Source organism: Lutjanus erythropterus, chromosome 10, assembly GCF_056507025.1.
Source record: "Lutjanus erythropterus isolate fLutEry1 chromosome 10, fLutEry1.hap2, whole genome shotgun sequence".
Taxonomy (NCBI): Eukaryota; Metazoa; Chordata; class Actinopteri; order Lutjaniformes; family Lutjanidae; genus Lutjanus; species Lutjanus erythropterus.
In genome coordinates, this window is record NC_139326.1 from 10,847,589 (window position 1) to 10,868,584 (window position 20,996).

The 20,996-nt window shown below is 39.8% G+C and overlaps 1 protein-coding gene across 2 annotated transcripts in view; it reads left to right on the plus strand.

Annotated features, from left to right (window-relative positions):
• wdfy3 (WD repeat and FYVE domain containing 3) overlaps positions 1-20,996 on the plus strand; it is an 84,999-nt gene that overhangs the window by 12,406 nt on the left and 51,597 nt on the right. For both annotated transcript variants that reach the window (XM_084728186.1, XM_084728187.1), the window contains exons 8-15: positions 3,600-4,079; positions 5,288-5,398; positions 7,444-7,637; positions 10,628-10,899; positions 12,208-12,405; positions 15,198-15,281; positions 18,606-18,795; positions 19,123-19,337. In XM_084728186.1, the coding sequence (XP_084584312.1) occupies positions 3,600-4,079; positions 5,288-5,398; positions 7,444-7,637; positions 10,628-10,899; positions 12,208-12,405; positions 15,198-15,281; positions 18,606-18,795; positions 19,123-19,337 (1,744 nt within the window). The remainder of the gene's footprint in view (positions 1-3,599; positions 4,080-5,287; positions 5,399-7,443; positions 7,638-10,627; positions 10,900-12,207; positions 12,406-15,197; positions 15,282-18,605; positions 18,796-19,122; positions 19,338-20,996) is intronic.

The window sequence follows — 20,996 nt, forward strand, 5'->3', positions numbered from 1 at the left end:
CCTTAATTCAGTAAAAAATAAGGCAAACCTACCTGAAGCTATTCTAACTTCCTCATTTCTGATTTGCCTGTGATCTTTTTCTTACTTGCATGTTGCATGCAGCATCTCAGTTCAGTCAGATGTGCTCTTATCCATCTCACTATTATACAACCCACAAAATACCAGACAATGAAAACGATTACGGTAAAGCGCCTATTCCGTCCATTGTCATTACCCAAAGAAGTACACTTTGATGGTAAATGTTACAGCAGTGAAGATGTTCTCTCCCTCCCCCATCCAGGATACATCCCAGTGATTTTGTGATCACAGACCCGCTTCCCCACACTCTCACCAACTCGGTTTGCCCAAAGCCCCGAAACAAGAGAGGAATTACTTGTGGAAAAGTCTTTATGTATACCCCAGCTGCCGTATCTCCCCGTCAAATCTTAATCCCTGAAATGACTTTGATGCTTGGCTGATCCCAGTAAGCTTAACCTGTTGACAGACACCATGGCAACTCTGCCGCCTGTCACACTGCTGGAGATGAATGCCCGAAGCCTCCTGCATACAAATTGGCTCTTTCGAGTCCAGAGACGCTTTAGTGATTCAGAGAATTGTCTCAGGCCACATGTTTACTTGTGCTGCCCAAGAAACCGTCCCTCCTGGCCTTCTGTCTTGTGCCCCCCCCGCTTCCTTTTACAGTGTGTCATTTAAGAAACAGGCTGAATGTTATATGCCAACCATATAATAATTATTTACATCTAAAAGGATTATAATGCATTCATGCTTCCGTATAACAGTTCTTATCAAATAGTGAAGTACAAAAAGGTGTGTCTTTGGTCTTGTTGACACAAGGGCAAGTGACACAATATTATAACTGTTTTATTATCTCCACCAGGTGTTGCGTGTGTGAGTGTGACCAGTGCGACTGGAGCTTGTGTGCAGTTAATCTCTCAAACTACTGAACCCATCAGCCTAATTTTTTTGTGCACATTTATGACTGTGAGTTCAAAGACCTCTTGTGGCAGCGGCAGTTTTTGAATACCTTCCTAAAACCTAAACTAACTACTGACTCCTCTCAGCCGGCCAGTAAAGGCTGTAAGTCATCAACAATTGCTAGGCTAAAACAAGGTCAACCTACTAGCACTGTTATGGAATGACTAGTTACATGTAATCTGTTCCAGGTACTGAGAAAACATGTTTGATTAATATACAGTTACTAATCAAAATGTTGGTTATTATAAGGGTTATATTTGAATATTCTTTTCAGGTAGCCTGCCAGAGATCTGCACGCTACCCACTATATAAAATCACTGGTTTGATTACAGCCAGGGACCTTTGTTGCATGTCATGCATGTAACTCTCTCCCCAGGTTTCCTATCTATACAGTATATATGCTGTAAAATGTTCAGTAAGGGCAAAAGACACCGATCCTTTAAGACTTTGTTTTGAATAAACTTTTTTGATTTAGGGAAGCACCCATGATGAAAGTTTCATGTTTCCATGTGACAGGTTTGAACACAGTGTTGTAACCTAACTTTTCACCTCTGTCCCCTGGCTGATGGCAGCTTCCTAACCTCATAAACTCTGGCACTAACGCAGCAGAGCTCTGCTGCCTGTTTTATCTCACACACACGCACACATACACACTTCGTGTTTACCCACCTAATGACAGCTCCAGCTGTGTGTAAAGTCATTACCAGAAGCCATCATGGTGTGAGGGTCCGCTTACACGCCTAATTAGCTCGCCACATTCACTTAAGGGCTGTGTGCATTTTGGTTTGTGTAATGGCACATGTTAGTGTAACGTTTCTTATGTGTGTTCCTGTGTGGGTGAGTCATAGTTATGTTGGCTACTCAACCTTAAAATGAAGGTCAGATAATGTGTTTAGTTCATGGATAACATCCATCCTTCATGCTCTTGCACTCCATCCTAGGTTAGGGACATACCACCACCTAAAACATGTAATTGACTCTCAGTATTTTTATTGAATTCCCAAAACACATGGGACTTAAATTTTACAGAGCTGAAGAACTTACAGGTGAATTTTGACATTAAATAAAGATTTTTGTCCCTTGATGCTTTCTTACTCCAAATACAAGTTGACAAAGCAAACCGCAAACTTTTCTTGTCAAACGACAAAAATGTTTGACAAAGATAAAGGATTGTGTTGAGAGAGCCGTTCCAACCAATTGAACCAGTATTGTTGACTGTGGAGTGATAAAATGATGTGAGGGAACAGTTGAAAGAGAGATCTTAGGGTAAGTTCAAAAAGTGTTTCATTTTATTTTTTCTCTTTGTAGTCACTCAGAAAGATATCAAGGAACAATTTCATGCCAAATCAAAAAACAGATTTGTGTGAAGTGATGTAAATTATTAGTTTTTAGTAACAGCTAACAGAAATTAAATCCTTTCCTTACAAAAGACCAGAAAAAACATTAAATGACTAAAATCACATTCATCAACCAAGACCATGAATTACTCAGTTAATTCATGAAAAATGGGCAGCCTGGCCCAGTGTGTCTTCATTGGTCAATCAAAAATTTGTCTGTTGTGTACTAAGAGACACAATGAGAGAAATGTGCAACAAAGCTGGGTAGAACCTTTAGGAAACCAGTTTATCCCAAAACTCAGCCACTGTGCTACACTTTCATCTTGCTTATTGATGCTGCCCTATTCAAGCAAATTAGAGCAACCTTTTGTTTGTTAGGCAGGTTAAAGCATCATAACTGGGTATTGGGTTTCCTTTCAGCAAATACTGCACTAAATACAGTGAAAAGCTATGAAAAGATTCCCCTCAATACCAGCGGTGCTTTTGCATGAGATTATTTTTCTCAGTGTCACTCCTCCTGAAGTTACTGCCCTTTAGTTTTTAATGCACCTTGGAGGCATTTTGGTCTCATCTTATATAACATCGGGAGATATCTGCTTTCAGTTTAGTCAAGAGGTTGTATTGCTGGATCAAGGCCAGCAGAGTCATATGTATCTCTGCGTATGAGAGATGTAAATGTGTCGTCAGCCTCCATCTGTCCACTCTTTCTTTGTGTTTTTACACACTTGTACTGAATAATTTGCATCCTTACACACGATGCAATGCTATGCAATGTTTCCACGCATGAGTCACTTCATCTGTATCCCAGCTGTCATTTCTTTTGTTTAAATTGTGGTAAGATTCATGCCAGTTTTACAGAATTAAGTGTTGTTGTTATGTTTACCTGCAGTTTAGTGTGGTTTAACTGAAATATGTTTGAGCTTTTCTGATGGTTTTTAATGGACACATTCCAGCCAAAGTATTTTCATAACCATGGTATAAATACATCATGTAGAGTGAGTATTACACAGAGACCATGCTTTTAGGATATTTTGAGATCATTCACATTCTCCAGTAATTAATAATTTACATTATTTCTGTATTATTCACTTCTTTTATTTTGCTCATCTTAATTATGCTGCATATACTTAATTTTGTAGTTCTTTTTTTCTCATTTTTTTGCAGTTATTTTTTGCTACCATGATTAGTGTCTTAACTGGGATCATTTTAAATTAATTTAACCTTCTGATCAGTCATTCATATTTATTTTGTCATAATTACAAAAACTTTCTTTCTCTTCCTTCTCAGGCCACACAGTGCGTAACATTCAGGCCTTTTCGGTGCTTCAGAATGCCTTCCTGAGGGCTAAAACCAGCCGCCTGGCCTGCATGCTACTGGATGCAATAGGAAACATCTATGCAGCAGAGCCGGCCAATTACTTCATCCTGGAGTCGCAGCACACCCTGTCACAGTTTGCAGAGCGTGTGGCCAAACTCCCCGAGGCTCAGGCAAAGTACTTTGAGCTGCTGGAGTTTGTCGTCTTCAGCCTCAACTATGTGCCGTGCAAAGAGCTTTTCAGCGTTAGCGTGCTGCTCAAGTCAAGTACGTCCCACGCCTGCAGCATCACGGCTGTCCGGACGCTGCTGAAGCTGGCCAGGCACGACCCCGTGTTCAGCGACGTGCTGCGGGAGGTTGGCCTGCTGGAGGTGCTGGTCAACCTGCTGCACAAGTATGCTGCCTTGCTCAAAGACCCGACCACACAGCAGCAACCACACAATAATGACCAAGGTGAGGTTCTTCGTTGGTATTTTTTCCTGTTTTTGTGGTCAGTGAAGATGAGCAGAGTGGTCTGTTTTGCAGGGCTGCTGAATTTATTACATCTCCCTGATTTTGGTTGAAAAAACTCTGCAAAATAGGAATTTGGAGACTGGAAATGTTTGCAGATGATCCTGGTTAACTGCATAGTTCATGATTCACAAATCATTTAACAGGCGTTAAAAGAGTAACTGAGCACCAGGGTGACAAACACTGACATCATGACATCACTGTCATGGTGACGCACTGTCACACCCTGGATTAAACTGCAGAGAAGTGATAAATCAAACCACTGAGGGTCAACAAAAACAGTGTTTTTTTAAGATGGTGTTAATTGCCCTTTAAAGATCCTCATGTAATCAGGTTGGAATTGATGAAATAGTTCAGTAGTTACTTAGTGTTTTAAATCATCCAGAACCTTGCAAGACCTATGCTGACAGAGTAGACTGTATTTTTTGCTAACCCTCCACTTAGTATTTAAAAATGTTGGCACGTTTGACTCCACCAGACACACACACACACACACACACACACACACACACACACACACACACACACACACACACCTGAGAGCCTGTCAGCCTTTTCTGAGGTGTTAGCATGGTTAGCAGCAACACAGGTACAACACAGAAACTTTTTCAAAAATGTGCTTCACAAATTTGCTTCTTGAACTGTCAAATCTCCAGTGGACTTTCTGTATTTCCAGTGCTACTGTGTGTTTCCAGTGTTTCTCTGTGGACATAGAGAGTCTGACAGCAGCTGCCCATGGTTGGTTAGCTCTGACTTCTAGCTGAGTATCTGATACTGCTACACTGAGTGGTGAGCTTTTTGGCCAAAAAAAAAAACCAAAAACAAAAAAAACCCACTACAGGCTGATTTAACTCATTTAGCTACAGGCTTGACCTGAAATGCACTGACTTGAATCAAGAGCATCCATTATCCATTACAGCAAAAAAAAAAAAAAGCACATTTCTTTAAATACAGATTGCCAGAAAACTAAATTCAGTTTCACGTATTTAATTCAGTTTATTGTGTTATCGCCTTATGATAGAAATATTCCATGTCCACATTTTTTTAGTATATGCCCTTCATTATTTGTGTCATTCACTCACTGTGTAATTGTCATTATGTCATCTGATGCTAACCTCTCTTCTCTCTCTCTGTTTTTCTGACATCTTTAGCCGACTCTAAAAACAACACAGTAGCAGAGGAGCAGAAGCAGTTGGCTTGGCTGGTGATGGAGACACTGACTGTGCTCCTGCAGGGCTCGAATACTACCAACACTAATGCAGGTAAACACACACACACACACACACACACACACACACACACACACACACATACACATACACTTTTAGGCACATGCACGTTGTTCTGTACACAGGATTAGAGGTTTCCTAAAAAAAGTTTTACAGGTCTTAAAATGTGTATTAAATCCAGGAGGATGATATTAATATGGGGAGAGACAACAAAAGTTCTTTTCATAACTTTCAGCTACTCTTTTGCTTAGAATGTCCAAACTTTCTTGCACTCTTCAGTTTCAATCAATAGTAAACAGAAAAAGCTTCAAAGGAAACTGATGTTTCTTAAATGGTGTCCCTTCATAATTGTGTCTCTAGAAGGTTTGATTGGGCAAAATGCTCCACAGCAGTCGTGGGCACATTGAGCTGGCTTAAGAAGAAATTTAAGGACCAGTATGTAGGATTTAGAGTCATCTAGTGGTGAGCTTGCAGATTGTGAAACACTTTGTCTCACCCTCCCCTCCCAATTGTGTAGGAAAACTTATGGTGGCTGTGAATCTCGTGAAAAATGCGAAAGGCCATATCTAGAGCCAGTATTTGGTTTGTCAGTTCTGGGCCTCTGTAGAAACATGGCTGTGAATCATAGCAACCCAAGAGGACCTGCACCCTCTGTAGATAAAAACGGCTCGTTCTAAGGTAATAAAACACAACGATTCTTTTTTTTCAAGTGATTATACACTCATGGAAGCATACTTATGAATATTACATTTAATTTCTGCCCTATTGTGTCAGTAAAGCCCCCTAAATTTTGCACACTGGACCTTTGAACGCCACATTGCAGCTGCAGGTGCCTTTTTTCCTATTTAAGTGTATTAAATTAAGTCAGTTTGTCTCCACATGTACCCACCTTACTGAAGTGTCCTTGAGCGAAGCATTTATTCTCTACCATCAACCGACCTCTGACCTCTCTGTTGAGATGCAGAGGAAAGAGAATTTTCCCCCGGAGATCACTAAAGTATCTTATTACAATATCTTAAACCTCCCACATCACTCAGTCTTTTATTGACCCCCTGTGTGTGTGTGTGTGTGTGTGTGTGTGTGTGTGTGTGTGTGTGTGTTTGTGTTTATATGTGTGTATATGTGTGTGTCTCAGTCAGAAATGTGATGAGTCACAAAGATAACCAACAGGCTGCACAGTGACAGCTCAGAGCTCTCTCTGACCTTGATGATGACTAGTGGCTTTCGTCAGAAAAACAGGATGATGTGTGCATGATGTTTTTTGGCCTCCTCTGTGACACACTGATTACATTTACATTTTACGCATCAGACTTTCAACTGTCCGTCTTATCTAGAGAGTGCATCACAAACATAAGAATGCAGTGCTAAATTTTCAGGGTCAGTGCCACCATGTACCATCAGTGAAAACACTGAAATTTTATTCAGACCAACAACATCACGAACAACCCTTTTTTTTTGACCTTTTAATCATTAGAATCAATCGACCTTACAACATCCACATGATGAAACATAATTACAAAGCTCAGGCTTTCAATTAGAATGAAGATAAAACCTCCCACTCCTTTGTGAAGGTCTAAAATAAGCATCCAATTACAACACAGCCAGTTCTACAGCGGGTGCCAAGCAGCACATGCAAACCCTTAATGTCACTCTGACTTTGCAAAATGGCAATCAAAGCACTAAAACAGGGAAGAAATTGGGTGAAACATTTTCAGCCAGTCTACTTATAAATTAAAAGTGATGCTGTGATGAAAACAAAAGTACTAACAAGAAATTAAAGTGTCATCAAAATCAATCACATTACCTTACAGGAAGTCTATAAAGTCTAATAAGATGTGATTTTGAAAACAACTACCTTGGTATTTCCCTCTTCTGGACTTGGACTAAAACATTTAGCATCTATCATTACGTTTAGCATTAAACATCTTTCAGTCGACTGCCTGATTATTTTACCAGTCGTTGCAGCTCTAGTAACAGTGTGGTCAGTATAACGTGGCCTGAGGTCATTGTGTGTAGCAAACATTACAGTGAGGTTAAAAGACTAAATTTCTGCCCCTTTTTCTGTCTCTGCCTTCCAGCTCTGTTCAGGGAGTTTGGTGGCGCTCGTTGCGTTCACAACATCGTGAAGTACCGCCAGTGTCGGGAACACGCCCTGCTCATCATTCAGCAGCTCGTCCTGTCACCCAGCGGAGATGACGACATGGGAACACTGCTGGGCCTCATGCACTCTGCACCGTCCAGTGAACTACAGCTAAAGACCGACATACTGCGGGTAACAACACACACACACACACACCAACTGTTCTTGTTTTACACTCAGTTATACAAGCTGTTGCTATTAGGTGCCACCTGATTTTTTTTTTTTTTTTTTTTTTTTTGGTAAAACGACTATCTTGATTTACTGTAGACTAAGAGGAAATGATGTCGGCACAAACAAACCTTCAGTTTCCGTGAGAACATTGTGGAAACGAGTCTGTAATTTTAAAAAATCAATATGCATTTGAAGCCCTGCGTACAGTAATTACTTCAAACCAGGGGCACTAAGTGTGAGGTGCACATAATGGCACATATGCCCATATTCATGCACACATGGGATGAGAGGCTGATTTTCTGAATCATAATTGCATTTTCAAATTACCCTCCTTCAGACGAGGTAATTCTCACGCCTTCTCAAAGCTTTGGCTGGATTAACCCGTCAGCATTTTGCCCCCATACCGCTAATCAGGGATTTTAATTATCACCCTCAAAAAAAACCCCTAATGACTGCAAAGAACTTACAGTGAATCCAGTTTGAGTAAAATATTTTTCCTTGCTCATCGTCAGGGTTTATGTATCATTGACAGTAACACACTGCAGACACACAAATAGATCTCAAAATTAAGCTGATTAGATTTGTGAACGTGCACATTTAACCCTGTAATCTTTCAGGAGGGCACAGTCTATCCCTGATAGGTTGCATCTAATCCTCAAGGCCTATTCATCTGGTAATGTTAACACCCACAGCCAAACTTTTAGCAGCAATAATTCGCAGCCGGGTGGTAATTTCCAAGCTTGGGAGACAGGAAGAGGATGTCTTCAACATCCTGTGATGGATTTAAAAAAAAACACTGCTGAGTCTGGCAGTATTTTAATACAGCAGGAAACAGCTGGCTCCACACTGCAACATATAACTGTTTTTACTTCTCATTTATTTTCTCTTCTTCCACCGAGATGCATCATTATGCCTGGGACTTTCCAAATGACTTTGCAACAAATAGTGCAAGTATGATGAGCACAAATTCCATGGTTCCTGTTGCAGAAGTGGGAAAAATAAATAAAATGCTCAATAGGGGTAAATGGGTATAAATTTCTTCGGTGATATGTTACAGAAATATTTCATCAGTGAAGAGTCTTGAACATGGAAGGTCATTATTGACCCTCAACATAGAAGTTTAACAAAATAATCTTAGCTTAAGGTCCAGTCACTAAACTTTTTTCAGAGCTTTCTTGAGCTTTAAAAAACCAAGTAAAACCTTGAGTTATGATTTGTTTGTTTTATTGACAAATTTTTCATAGAAAAAAAGCCAGGACAGTCTGTTTTAGGCTATCTCAGTGAATCAAATACCCGAGAAATCATCATATTGCTGCAAAAATCCTACAGAAACCCCAATATTGTCATAGAGGAGTCTTGCTCAGTGACTACCATCATTATCCACAACTCCTCAAACACCCTGAAATACCAATGTGAGAGCCACCACAGTATAAATTGTGAGGCAGCGAATCACTGACAAATGTATATAGTAGTGTTTGTGTTGTTAAAATTTGGGCAACATCATTTTTTACATACACACATAACTTTTTCTGAACTTAAAGCACCTTAAACTAATATCTTAAAGTGCGAGTTCACCCAAATTACAAAAAAAAAAAAAGTCATTTATCACACCTAGTGTTTTCTGGATATGTGATTAGCTCGGGTTGTTTTGTGTCATATAGTTTCATCCATCTCTGAGATTTCTTTTGCAGCTGAAATTTTATCTGGGGCTCAAAATACTGAATATGTTTGTTTTTTAAGCCTCGACAGCAACATGTTCTCTCCAGAGACGGTGTTCCCATAATCCCACTGATGCTGCTGTCAGCAGATTTCATAAGAACTACCTTTTACTGATGATATACTCTTCATGAAAACTGTTTACAGCTTGTTCTATGGATCCAGAGAAACAGAGACACTGTTTTTTGGAAAGAACATGTTGCTGTTAAGATATTAAACATTCACCTACCTGTTATTAGTGCTGTGGCCTTATTTTGAACAGAAAATGTCTTTTAACCTTGGCGTATAACACCAAAGCTATCTTCGTACTTTCATATGAAATGACAGCATGTTTTTGTTAAAATTACAGTAGTTTTCTAAATTAGAGGTTGTTATAATGCTAAAATGCCAGTATAGATTAAGTCTTTATGGGTGCCACACTGAGATTTTTAGATTCTGCCAGTGCTCTTGTATTTTTTTAGTGAAGTACTAATAATGCCCTGATTGTGTTATCTGGAAAAGCAGGGAATGTCGACATGTTCAGAAATATCCTATCACACAATACATGTTTTGTCATATCATTCCAACATTGTTTGCATCAAAAAGAGAGGTGAATATATTCATGTAGAGTTGTACTGAGCTCTGTTTTCCCTGTTTACACTGCACTTCACCTGTGTCATTCAAAAGCTTCATCTGTTCCCAGACGTTTTCTTGCCAGTTGCTAATTAGAAACTTCGCCTGTCACAGTCATTCTATGCTCTCAGGCTGTTTTTAGGTCCCCAAACTCAAATCTAGGTTACAGTTTGATGTTTCGGTTTAGGTTACTTGCAAGTGCAAACCATAAAACTTGGAACAATGTAGGTTGGGAGGGGGAATCTAGTCAGTGAGGCAAAGAAACCCTGAGGGGCTCATAAATATGTCACACTGCAAAAGAAGAATGAGAGGAAAATGAGATGATGAATAGAGATATGCCTGAAAGAGGCGACAATAACCAAATAACATGAAAACTCAATATGGGAGAGAACATTTTAGTAACAAGCTGTAATATAAGAAAGTTAAATTAAGTGAGTTGGAATGATGCAGAGAAAGTGAAACAGGCATCTTCAAAATAAATTATTAAGTGATCTACCCAGGGGAAAACGATTATTTTCCTATCATTAAATGTGTTTTATTCATTTGTTAACAGCTCACTGTTTTTGTAAAATAAAGTACTGTACCTGTAAAGGAAGCTTAAACCTTGTGTCTCTCCTCTTCAGGCCTTGTTAGCTGTATTGCGTGAGAGTCACCGCACCCGGACGGTGTTCCGCAAGGTGGGCGGCTTTGTCTACGTCACGTCTCTGCTGGTGGCCATGGAGCGGTCGCTGTGCCAGCCGCCGAGACACGGCTGGGACCGTGTCAACCAGAACCAGGTCTTTGAGCTTCTGCACACGGTTTTCTGCACACTCACTGCCGCCATGCGCTATGAACCCGCCAACTCACACTTCTTCCGCACGGAGATCCAGTATGAGAAGCTGGCCGATGCCGTACGGTAAGATCTATTAACACAGAGCTAGTGACACCTGATGACTTCTTGTGAATTTTATTAATTTGTACCCTTTGTAAGTCTAGCCCCTTTCTTACTGTATTTTACTATGATGTGTTATTATTATTAGTTAGCTAGTTAGCTACCATTATGCTAAAATTAAGTTGCAGCTATGTTGTTTTTATATGCCCCCCAGCAGATCTTCATAATCTGGTTTTCATTTCTACATAGACAATCCTAGCAGATAGTGTATCAGAGTACATAAAACAGGAAGAATAGAAAAGAATAGAACTAACCCTAACCCCCACTCAAAAAAACTAGAAAACTAACAAAAAACAAATTGTACATAATTTGTCTTTATAAGTTAGAGTGTATTGACCTACAAGATCTTGGACCAGTTAACCAGTCAGACTATTGATAATTCACTTAAGTTTTTCAATCAGACTAACAACAGGTTGCCAGATTCCCTCTCTGTTTCACAATGTGAATGTAATTTTCTCTAGATGTAACACATTTCTTAATTCCTTTAGCCACATATCAAACTTTTGGCGCTTCTCAGATTTCTAGAATTTGTAGCAGCGGTTTTCTGGCTAGCAGTGTGGACAAAGATATGGCCTGGGCTTCATACCTGCCCCTCACTCTGCCTGGTTCAACCACCCCGGATAATGCATGTAAAGGGGCAGGGGGAAACTTAGTATCAAAAGCCTTGGCAAATAAATGACCCCAGAAAGTTTATAGTCTAGAACACTGTAAGAATCTGTGAGACAGAGTACCTTGATCTTTTTTACATTTTAGTAGCATTTTGTAGCCTGTTCAACTCCATAGGATATTACAATAAATTTTTATATAATTATACTATAATATGTTTATATGTTTACTTGGTAGATTTCTTCATTACTTCATTATTCACACACTTTAAGCTTGAAGGTTCATCCATGAATTAGCAGTTTGACAAAATATTATTAACTGAAGGTCGGCTTGCTAGACTTCCTCTGGAGCTTTCAGTTGTATTTGAAGTTGTCTGAAGTCTCAGGTCTTTATGTAAATAGGTGTGGTGGCTAAATTTCTGAATCACAAAAGGTTACCAATTACAGACGTTGTCGTCTAGTGCAGATTGGGCTTTCTCTAGTGCTACTAACTGCTGCACTAATCTAGTATTGATGCAGAATAATGCATGAAGAACCTCTGAAATGTTAGTAATTGTTCATATTGGGTGTTGTTTCCATTGTAGGAAAAAGACAGAATTTATGCAGTGTTTTTCTGTGCTTTCTGTCTTTAGTGCTACACAAACCACTTCTCTCATCTTTCCACTAGGCTGCTGGGCTGTTTCTCAGACACCAAGAAGCTGGGTCCCACAGGTGTGTTCCCCTCCAATGCGCAGCCTTTCCAGAGGCTGCTGGAGGACGAGGCTGCCCCTGGAGGCTGCGCAGGAGACAGTGTCTGTCCCACACTCAAGCACTGCAGCAAGCTCTTTATCTACCTGTACAAGATGGCAACCGACTCATTTGACAGGTCAGTGGACTGCAGAAAATGGTTATTTTGACCCTTGAAGTAAAACTATTTTAATAGGGACATTTATTCCTGTCATACAGAGTGTTAAAAATCCTGTTATGCAAAGATGTGAATGTCCTACAAATTTCTCACTGTGTGTCTAATCTAGCCAGGATGTCTAAATGAAACCATTTACAGTAGGAATTCAGTCTCATCTGTTCACATAATAGCCAGCAGATATCATGTACATATTTTTTGTGTCAAGGAAGAGCCTGTCAGTAGTGTATATATTGACCATAAATCAGGCCAGAAGGGCCAAATGCAACTTCAAGGCTGTCATCTCTTTGCGTGTATTCGGGCTGTTGAGCTTATGAATTAATAAGGATTAAACATAGTGAGCAAGTTATTTATTTACTGTTGGTGGTTAAGTAAGTCACTAGTTCAATGAGTGTTTGTGTCAATGCAAAATAAAGTCTGAGCTTTTAGTTCAGCTTTGAGTTCAGCAGATTGCGGCCACATGTTTCTTGAGAACATTTCTGCAGCAGATCACGAACCTCACATTTTTCTCTACAATCTTCTCACATGTTGGAGTTTTTAATAAAACCCTAAAATTACTTTTTTTTATTCTTTTTCTCATGAGGGACTGTTCTGATCTTTTTGACCTCCTTTGAATCTTAAAAGGATCCTCTATCAACATTTTTTCTAACAATCAGTATTCAGGATCCAATTTATTGAGCCTGAGGGGAATTGATGTTACAAGTATGATTCTGCTGTACAAAAACAAGTTTTTTTTTAAGTGACCTAAAAAACTGTTTCAACTTAAGCCGACAGATTGAGGACTGAGGAATAGTGATAACTTAAATTTATGTTGTTTTCAGAGTTCCACATGTTTTACCTGTTATTACTGTCATATATCAACATCCATCTCGGCTACAGTGTTTTTTTTACAATATAATTGTAGATGCTTGAGAATCCCATGACAAAAACATGCAGAACAATAGAACTTTTTGTCCAGGTGTAAAGGGTTGCAGAGGGTTGAAGATTGAGATCAGTCAGGTGCTTCTGTGAATACTGAAAGTGTTGAAGCAGGTCCACAGCTGTGTTTATCTCAGTCAGGTCAGACTGAACTGTCACAGCTCCCACTCAGTCTACGCCTTCAGCTGAGACACACATGGCTGAACTGTGAGGCGGCTGAAACCTCAAAGACATTTAATAAAGAAGCTCGCTGGGGCTCTGATTCTGATTCTGCACAGCCCGGTAGTGTTGTCATGATGACAGAATGTGTAAAATCAGTGTAAATTAATCATATTCAGAAATTAATTTCTATTGTGACACTATTGCAAACAAGAAAGAAAAAGGCGACTAAAATAGACAGGCATATTTTTTAACCTCCAACAGGCATAGTTCAGATTATTTGAAGCAGGGTTGTATGAGGTAATCACCCAGTCAGTGTATTACCTACAGTAAATGTCGGTCACAGTTTGCAGAAGGAGACACGAGTACCAGCAAGGTTCAACAATAAAAGGTATTTTTAGTCACTTAAAAAAGTTCCACCTAAAAAAATCAATATCAGTTTAAGTGTACACTATATTTTCATCAGGACACTGCCCTATATAAGCCAAAAATCACACTCTCCAAACCAGCAACACTCCATGGATGAAATCAGTAATTTTATCTTGCAGAACCCAGGAGTTGCTGGACTACTGCTGCTTCGATCGGTTAGTTTGTGTTTTTTGTGACTACAGTGTTATAAAAGGATAGTTTTGATTCACCAAGGTACACAAAAACACAAACAAACTAACAGATCGATGCAGTGGAAGACCAGCAACTCCTGTGTTCTGTGAGGAAATATCACCGATTTCGTCCATGGAGTCTAGTTTGGAGAGAGGAGTATTTGGCTTGTGTAATGGCAGTTTCCTGTCAGAAAAGGCTGCCTGATGGCAAAGTAAAGCTGTGAAAATATTCTAAATATAGCGTACACAAACTGATATTGATTTTTTTTTTAAGGTGTCTAAAACATGTTTTGCTGCTGGCCTTGTCCACAGCAGCACAGTTTAGCTTCTGTGCTGGCACATCTCTCTGCCTCTCCAAACTAGGAGCATGCTAACTGACATCTACAGTAGGTAATCCACTGACTATTGATAAGTACATCATACAACCCCACTTCAAATAATTTGAACTATCCTTTAAAGTTTGGCTGAGATTGAGTTGAAGATGTGTTTTGATGCTATTGTCAGCTGATTTGTGAGAGTTGTTCACCACTGCAGTTAAGAAACAGACTGCTGAATCATAGATTACAGTCCTCTTTTCCCATTTCTTCTTCTGTGCCTGTTTGCACCACCTGGAGGCCACAATCAAAAGCAGTTTCTCTTTGCAGAAAAAAACATTTTCTGAAAGTTTCAAACTCCAACCGTGTTAAAGTTGCAGTCACTGTGACAACACTACATGCCTGGGTCGTGTGTAGTTCTAGCTGGCGTCATGCATGTGCTCCAGCTGTAGCTCTGATCCTGTTTCTCCTTTCAGCTTTCGACTAACAGCTTCTTTCCTTCTTTTCTCTCTTTCTCTTTTTCCTCCTCTAACCTCTGGTGCTGTCTGGCTGTTCATCCTCGGCACGGTCCATCTGCGCGGCTGCATGTGTGGGTGTGTGTGTTTTTGTTTGTGTGCGTTCATAAAATATCTGCATGTGTGTGTATGTGCACTTTTTTTGTGTGTATGTGCATGCTTGTGTCTGAATGTGTCCCTTTGCGTGTGTGTGCTTTTTGTGTGTGTGTGTGTGTGTGTGTGTGTGTGTGTGTGTGTGTGCTGCCACGCAGTCGTGCAGAGCAGGTGCCTCCCTGCCTGACTCATGAGACCTCGCTGCCCTCGCCGTGGGGCACACCAGCACTCGCCAGAAAGAGGTAGCTACAGCGCTCTGCTACTTTTCCTTACCTTCATCCCCTTCTCTTCATTTCCTCACCTTCAATCAACATGACGAGCCCCCACTAGTGGCAAAGTGATCATGAACCCTTCTAACTGTCATGTAAACCGGTGCGCAAATTATGAAAATGTGGCAAAGTGCTTACCATCTGTTACAGATATGATTCAATATTAAAGATTTTCTGCTACTAAAACCTCAAATTTGAGGTTTTCATCTGATAATTAAACAATGAAGTTTTCAAATGTTTGTTAATTTGCACATGGGTGTCATGTGGTGTCATTTTGCACAGGGTTCTTATGCAATATCTTTGAATTGCATATATGCAATTTTTGATTCTTCTAAGTAGCCATGGTTTGCTTTGATGACAGCTTTGCACACTGTTGGTATAATCTGAATAATTTCTTATAGAAATGAAGTAAAACCACTGAATGAGAAGTGTTTCCAAACTTTTGACTGGTACTGTACATGTTAACAGTTTTGTATTTAGAATTCATTTACTGAAATCTTGGACTGGAAAAGTATGGACTTGAAATGGAAAACATATAGTCTTTTACCTCCAACATTTTTACTATAAACTTAAAAATATAAAAGTGCTGCTGATTCTGTTGGTCTCTTCTAAATCATTACATCTGAATTCACATTAAATATGGAATGAAAACCATCTTGGCTAGAGCGATGAAAACGGCTCCTCGTGTTACACATCTTCCTCTGGAAAAATCTGGCTGTTCATGCTCTGTCAGAACAGTCCGAGCAGCAGAAAACCACTCAAAAATCTGTGTGACAAACTGACAAAAACTGAATCAAATTACTCTTGTGAAGTATTTTTCTGTTGTCACTGCAGAGAAATGTCTGTCTCACCACGTTGTTGTTGTTTGAAACACTTTTCCACACTCTCAGGCAGGGAAAAGTGTACAGACTCAGAGCCAAATTACTGTCGGTCTAAAGTAGGCTTTTTTCCTCTCATGGCATTCCTCCTCATTCTCCTGCTCCTCCCCCTCCTTTTCTTCTCTTTTCTCTCAGCTGAAGTTCCCCCCACACAAACCCAGTCTCTGCTGGTCTTTGAATTGCATTTACAAAAGAAAAATGGTCGAGAGTTTAAAATGCATGCTGCCTTAGTGAACTATAATAACTGTCAAGGTGAATCTGGGGGTCTCCTCTCAGTAGTCTCTCCCGGCTGTCTGCCTGGATCAGCTCCAAGGCTGCATATTCAGGAGCTGTTCTAATTTGACAATTAGCAATGATGGCGCCTAAAGCTCTTTCTTATTTTTTTTATGACATCATTCAACAAAACTGTGATTGTAATATGATTTTATGTGGATTATGAAACAGTTTGCTCTTTTCAAAATTATTTCAGAACCCACAAAATGCGAGAAAAGCAAGATGCTAACTGCTTAGGATTTGTTTGGTTTGATTGAAATGAAAACATCTTCCAATATTTAATCTCTCTCCAAATGATCCTCAGCAGCTTCAAAACATCTTGTGTAATGAGCTGTGCTTTAAAGAAAATTGGCAGCAGTTTTTGATACACAAATGAAACTGTTATTGTTATGATTATCAAGTTGGTGACAATGACACAGCATGAGCTTGAACCAGATTGAGCAAATGTTTTGTAGTCTAAACACTAAACACAGCTTCTCTCTGTGTCACATGTTAGCCTCAGAATTTAGCATTGGAAATAACCTGTGTCCACACTGAGCTGACAAAATCTAAAAAAAAATGTGAAAACACAATCATTTTTACTGCTAGATTCCACTGGGCACAGCTGCATTGTGTTCCAGCTGCAATGCGGTCTCTGGAGTTGATCGTGGGTATTTTATCTAAATTCCAACAGAAGCAGCTCTCAAGTCTTCTTCGTGGAGAATACACAGGCTGCTTTTTATTTTTATTTTTTTTTAAAATAGTTTTTTGGGGGTATTATGCCTTTCATTGATAGGACAGCTGGAAATATGACAGAAAAGGGGGAGAGGGAGAGATTGGGGCAATTACATGCAGTAAAGGGAAGAAGAAACTATTTAACTACTTAGTCTACTTATCCATGGTCAAAGAACAAAAGTCAAGGGAAATATTTTTGATGGGGCTCAAAGCTGTGTGGACGATGCATCAAAATCTCATCACAGATGCAGCGTTCCTGGTGAAATCAAGGTGTTGAAAAACACCCGAACCATTGAAAAAACTAAATCTCCTCTGTTTTTAAAAAACAGTGTATATAAAGATTTAAGATTTAGTTGCTTTCTGTTAAACAACTAAAATGTGCACTGGGCTATTAGATTCTTGGCAAACCATTTGGATGTGTACATGTGAAGTTTCATTTGCAATGACATCTTCAGTTAGCAGTTTGATTGACATACATTGGCACATGTATTATTTCCTGTTGGTATAAAATAAAAATGTGTTGGTGTTGCTTCATATGTAGCCTACCACCAGTCAGCTCAAGTCAACTTTGTCTGTGGTTTTGTCCCCTCTTGTCTTGAAATAAATGAGATAATAATTCAGAAGTCCAACACTACTCTAAAAACTATTAAAGTGGCTGCCTGCCATTGTGAACGTGAACAACCCAGTTAAGTTTCCTGCCCCACATACAACCCCTCCAGCACTTTATGCTGAATCCAGACTTTTCCTGCTCGGCATCTCTCCTGAGGGGGGATTTGCCACTCTAATTTGCATTTCGGCAACGCGCCTATTTTGTCTAATTGCCTGACTGCAGGCTCCTGCAGATCTTCTCCTCAGTGCTGTTTGCACATAAGGAGGGCTCAATACTTTAGGTAATTCGGCAGCAGACTGACACTGATCTCTGTGATGTGAGGATGGATGACTCATGTTAAATAAAGGTGGACTGTCAATACAGTGCTTACATCCATCAGTGATGGTATTACTAGCCTACTGTCTGTATTATAAGAATGTTTGCACTGAGCTTTGACACAAATTATACAGTAGAGTAGTGCTTTCAAATAATTGTTGAGGCTCTGAGAGTAAACCAACTTCTCTCCCACAAGCAAAGTTTATATTCTCATAACCTTATTAACAGGAATCAATGGGGTTCCCTGTGGCAGAACTAAATGCTAAATGTAAAATTATAGTATTGTTGACTCTTGATGCTCGACAAAAAGAAAAAGAGGCAAAAAAAAATCTAAAATATCTCAAAACTTGTGTTCTGCAGCTGACAGTGGCACATTTTTGTGAATGTTTTTACATTTTAACCATTTCTATCACTTGTTTTCTGTTAAACACATACTGGTAAATGTGTCAGAGTTGAGCAACTGGGTTTTACTAAAAGTGACTTTTTCCTTTCTCCCTGTGCTCCCAGACATGGCTACTATGGTACGTCAGGCCCTCCAGCCCCAGTGAAGGCCTTGACAGACCTAAAGCTCCACTTAGCCAACCCCTCCCACCCAGCTTCCTCTTCGTCATCATCTGACATGGTGGTCATCCATCCAGGGGCTGTCCTGGCCATGCTGGACTTGCTGCCCTCCGTCTCCTCCGACAGCCAGCCAGAGGTGAGGAAACGCAAGAAGGAAATGTGTTCACACGCACTTCCTGGCAAAGTGGGTGAAGAGGTTGTGTCGAGGGCAGGAAAGTTCCTTTTTTTTTGTCAGATGGATACAGTGGCTTTTACACGTCAGAGCTAGACAGTTAGTTGCATGTATCTTAAAAATAACAATACATTACATTTTCTGAGGAAGTTATCTGTAGATCAAATGAGAAATCCAATTTTACACAAACCAAGTTAATTAAATTCCTGAAGAATCAAAGTAACACATTAACACAACAATTCTGTCAATCAAATTTTCTAATGAAAACTGAAATCCACTTCCTCCTTCCAGCATGCCCTCGACTTACAGCTGGCAGTGGCCAACATCCTCCAGCTGCTGGTGAATAGTGAGAGGAACCAGCAGGTACTGTGTGAAGCTTGCCTCCACCAGCGGCTGTTGCAGCGCTGCAGTCAGGCCCTTGGTGATGAAGACCATCCGCTGCACCCCCCACTGCAGAGGATGTTTGAGAGGCTGGCTTCTCAGGCCCTGCAGCCAATGGCACTCAGGTACTGGACTTGGCGAATATTTTCACCTGTCTCATTGCATCCCTAAACTTCACATGACTTTAAAAGCACCACACCAACTTCAGTGTGGCAGCAAAACCTAAACATCATGTGAAGGTGTCTCTTTATTCTTCACATTCTACCTTTTAGCAAGTATCTTTTTTTTCCTAATTCATTAGGCTTTTTCAGAGACACAGACGTGTGGTTTGCTGTATCCATGGCTGGAATAGTATTTACACACCAGAAAGTAAAATTGCTATGTGGAGGAAAGTTAGCAGACTTTTTTGCCTGGGAGTTGTGCTGGAAGAAAAACATTTTGTTAACCTTTGTCAAGAGTTGTCATTTGTAAAGTGGCCATTTTAGAATATCTTGTCACATCCTGAGTTTTTGACCACTTGTAGCTCTATGGAACAAGTTTTTTATATTAAATTTTTGGGATTCAGAACAGTGTAGTTAAGACTCAATGCATTTTTGTGAGAATTAATGTGAAGATAACTTTATTTTCAAGAAATCGCCTAGACTATCTTTTGTCAAACTTGATTGGGAATCGTGAGTGCTTCAGTCTGTAGGGACATGGCTTGGGATTTGGCCGGTTCAAGTTCAGCATGGACCAGTCAATATGGAGTGTGAACTTTTGTCCAGCCAATAGTTCAAAACCCCAAGACTTTCATTTACCATCAGAAATTTTTAAAAAAGTATTAAATTCTTAAATTTAAGGAAGTAAATGTTTAACAAGTTTGCTTGAAGAATGACTAAAACAATTAATTGATTATCAAAATCAGTTAATCAGCTAATTGTTGTAGGTCTAATAACAACAGAGTGGCAAACTGAATTTCCCCTGGAGGAATAAATAGTGTCTTCTTCTTTTTGTACTTTGAGCTGAATGCTACCATTAGCATGCTACCACTAACATTCATGTTAGCAAGCATGTTAGAAGATATTGCATGTTAACATGACATTTACCTTGCAACATTTAGCATTTTAACACACTTAATATGTATTGTTTAATGTTTGCCCAGAAGCATCTTATCATTGTTTTTCTTCTTTTTAAATATCATTATTATTTTCGGTTCACTATACGCTTTATTTGATAGTCAACACCAGAGGGATCATCGTGAATTAGGGAAGAGAGCTGTGGAAATGCAACAAAAGGTTTTAGTGTTACCTAGTCAGTTAAACATACAGGAAGTTTTTCTTCCAGTGGCTGAAAATGACGTTTGGGAAGTGTAATCTGCTTTGACAGGTTTCAGTGTGGGAAGGAGGCCTATGTATGCAGACAAAACTGAGCGATTCTCATTTCCTGCTTGGCTAGTTAAGTGAGATGGGAGGTTGGGGCTAAGGAACGAGGGGGGAAGCTATTTGACATGCACATGGATGGTTCTTTTTATATGTAAATGCTGCTTCCCTGGCTGATATTCTCTCCCCCCAGTAATTGCACTGGAGGTAAACGTATCTGTGGCTGTCAATCTGTTTCCCACCCTCTTCTCCCGTCTTGCCTCTCTGTCTGTCTCAGTCTCATGCTGTCAGTCTTCTTGTGTCACTTTACCTTCATAATTCTGTTCCTCCTGTGTTTTTTTTTTCTCATTTTCCCACTCGGCTAGCGTCAGCCCCAGCTAAGCACCAGAGTCTTTCTGTTTCTTTGGTGTTGTCAGTTTCCAGCCA